This window comes from Trachymyrmex septentrionalis, unplaced genomic scaffold, assembly GCF_001594115.1.
Source record: "Trachymyrmex septentrionalis isolate Tsep2-gDNA-1 unplaced genomic scaffold, Tsep1.0 scaffold112, whole genome shotgun sequence".
NCBI lineage: Eukaryota > Metazoa > Arthropoda > Insecta > Hymenoptera > Formicidae > Trachymyrmex > Trachymyrmex septentrionalis.
In genome coordinates, this window is record NW_017304248.1 from 1473302 (window position 1) to 1475064 (window position 1763).

Here is a 1763-nt window from a genome sequence, read left to right on the forward strand (position 1 = left end):
CACACACCCACCCACACACCCACCCACACACACACACACACACACACACACACACACACACACACACACACACACACACACACACACACACACATTGTTTTACACCTTTTTGTATGTCCAAAAGTATTATTATATTTAAGGCTATATTGTAAGGCCTTCGCGCAATGGAGACGGTTCCGAGTTGGGTTATGTATCACACACAGACCCACATGGCAAATTACCTGTGTGGCTTGTTAATAAAGTCACACAAATATTTGCTCCTAAAGTAAGATATTACAATGAAATATCAAGTATCAAACAAATAAATGTAATATTTGCTTATGAAGATATATTTTGTAGATGGTAAAAAGATTGCATAAAGCTTCTGTGGGCTATCCAAGCTGGAAAATACTTAATAATCCAAATTATAAACCTTGGCATTATCCTGAACAAATAATGGCACCTAGAATACGTATCGAAGAAGTAAGACTATCTTATTTTTATATGAGTTTTCGTATTGTGTATATCGGCTTATTACATGCCTTACTGTATTTTCACGATTATATTTAGATACATATACGAGGGTTAAGTCCAAAAGTAAGTTTTCTTATTTTAGGAAAAACAAAGACAAAGATTAAAAAAGTAAGTTAAAAAATTTTTTTTAAGATTTTCAACTTTGTTTTTCCATTTGTCATAAAATAGGGAAACTTACTTTTGGATTAATCCTAGTAGATCTTGTACATTTTTTTATTTCTCTAAATAAAATTTTGAATTTCATTTCTTTCAGTATTTTATAGTTGACATGTATCTCTATACATATATGTTTATAACAATATTTTACTCGGTAATACGCAATAAAGAGATACATATACATATATAGAAAAAATAGACTTTGTTCTTCTTTCGTATTTAGTTGTCAAATATAACTTTTTAAAAAATCAATTTTATGATCTATACGCAAAGCTGATTTTTACAATCGTATGTTATTAATTCGTTTCAGTGCGTAAAATCTGCAGAAGAGAAGAATTCAAAATATAATTATGTAGATGAATCTAATTTAAACGAAAGTTTGGTTAAAGAATCTGCCACTATGGATAGCGATTAATTTATAACGATACAATAGATACTTGACATTTTTTAGGTAAGTAGGATAATAGTGACTAGAATAATAAAAAAACTGTAATGAAAAGTTCCAAGAGTATTATAATATTAAATGCAGATAAATCATAACGGACAATTTGTACAACTATTAAAGTTCGATTTGCATATTTCTTACATAATAAATGATTCTAATTATACACAACGCAACATATTTAATGTATGTGTACGTAGAACATTAAAAGTCACATATTCAGTTGTCATATGCGCAGGCCTGTACGGACATGGCTGCAGTATATGTAAACATCAACGAAAATATTCGATGGCCTACTTTGCATTAGGCTCTAATTTCTAGCCAGGTTTGTTGTTGGTATTGTTAAAGCGCGGAAATATATAATAAGATGCCATACAATATAGAAGGTATACTTGAAACTCTTTTTATAATTTATATCATAAGGCGTATGCGTGTATATGCATATGGATATATGTGCGCGCGTGTGTGTATGTGTATATACACATACATACATACATACAGGATGAATCAAAGTCGTTGAACCAACTTTTTACCCTTTGCGCAAATTATCGACTTAATATCTAATTGAATTATAATGTGCGCAATGTCAACTTTCATTATTTTCTCATAGGGTAAAAAGCTGGTTTCAACGATTCTGATTCACCCTGTATAT

At 30.5% G+C, this 1763-nt stretch overlaps 1 protein-coding gene across 2 annotated transcripts in view; it reads left to right on the forward strand.

The window, feature by feature from the left end:
• The window catches only part of LOC108751737 (PCTP-like protein), a 3528-nt gene extending 1882 nt beyond the window's left edge, over positions 1-1646 (forward strand). For both annotated transcript variants that reach the window (XM_018492118.1, XM_018492127.1), the window contains exons 6-8: positions 141-265; positions 340-462; positions 980-1646. In XM_018492118.1, coding sequence (XP_018347620.1) covers positions 141-265; positions 340-462; positions 980-1084 — 353 coding nt within the window. In that variant the 3' untranslated portion in view covers positions 1085-1646. The remainder of the gene's footprint in view (positions 1-140; positions 266-339; positions 463-979) is intronic.
• The last annotated feature ends 117 nt before the right edge of the window (positions 1647-1763 follow it).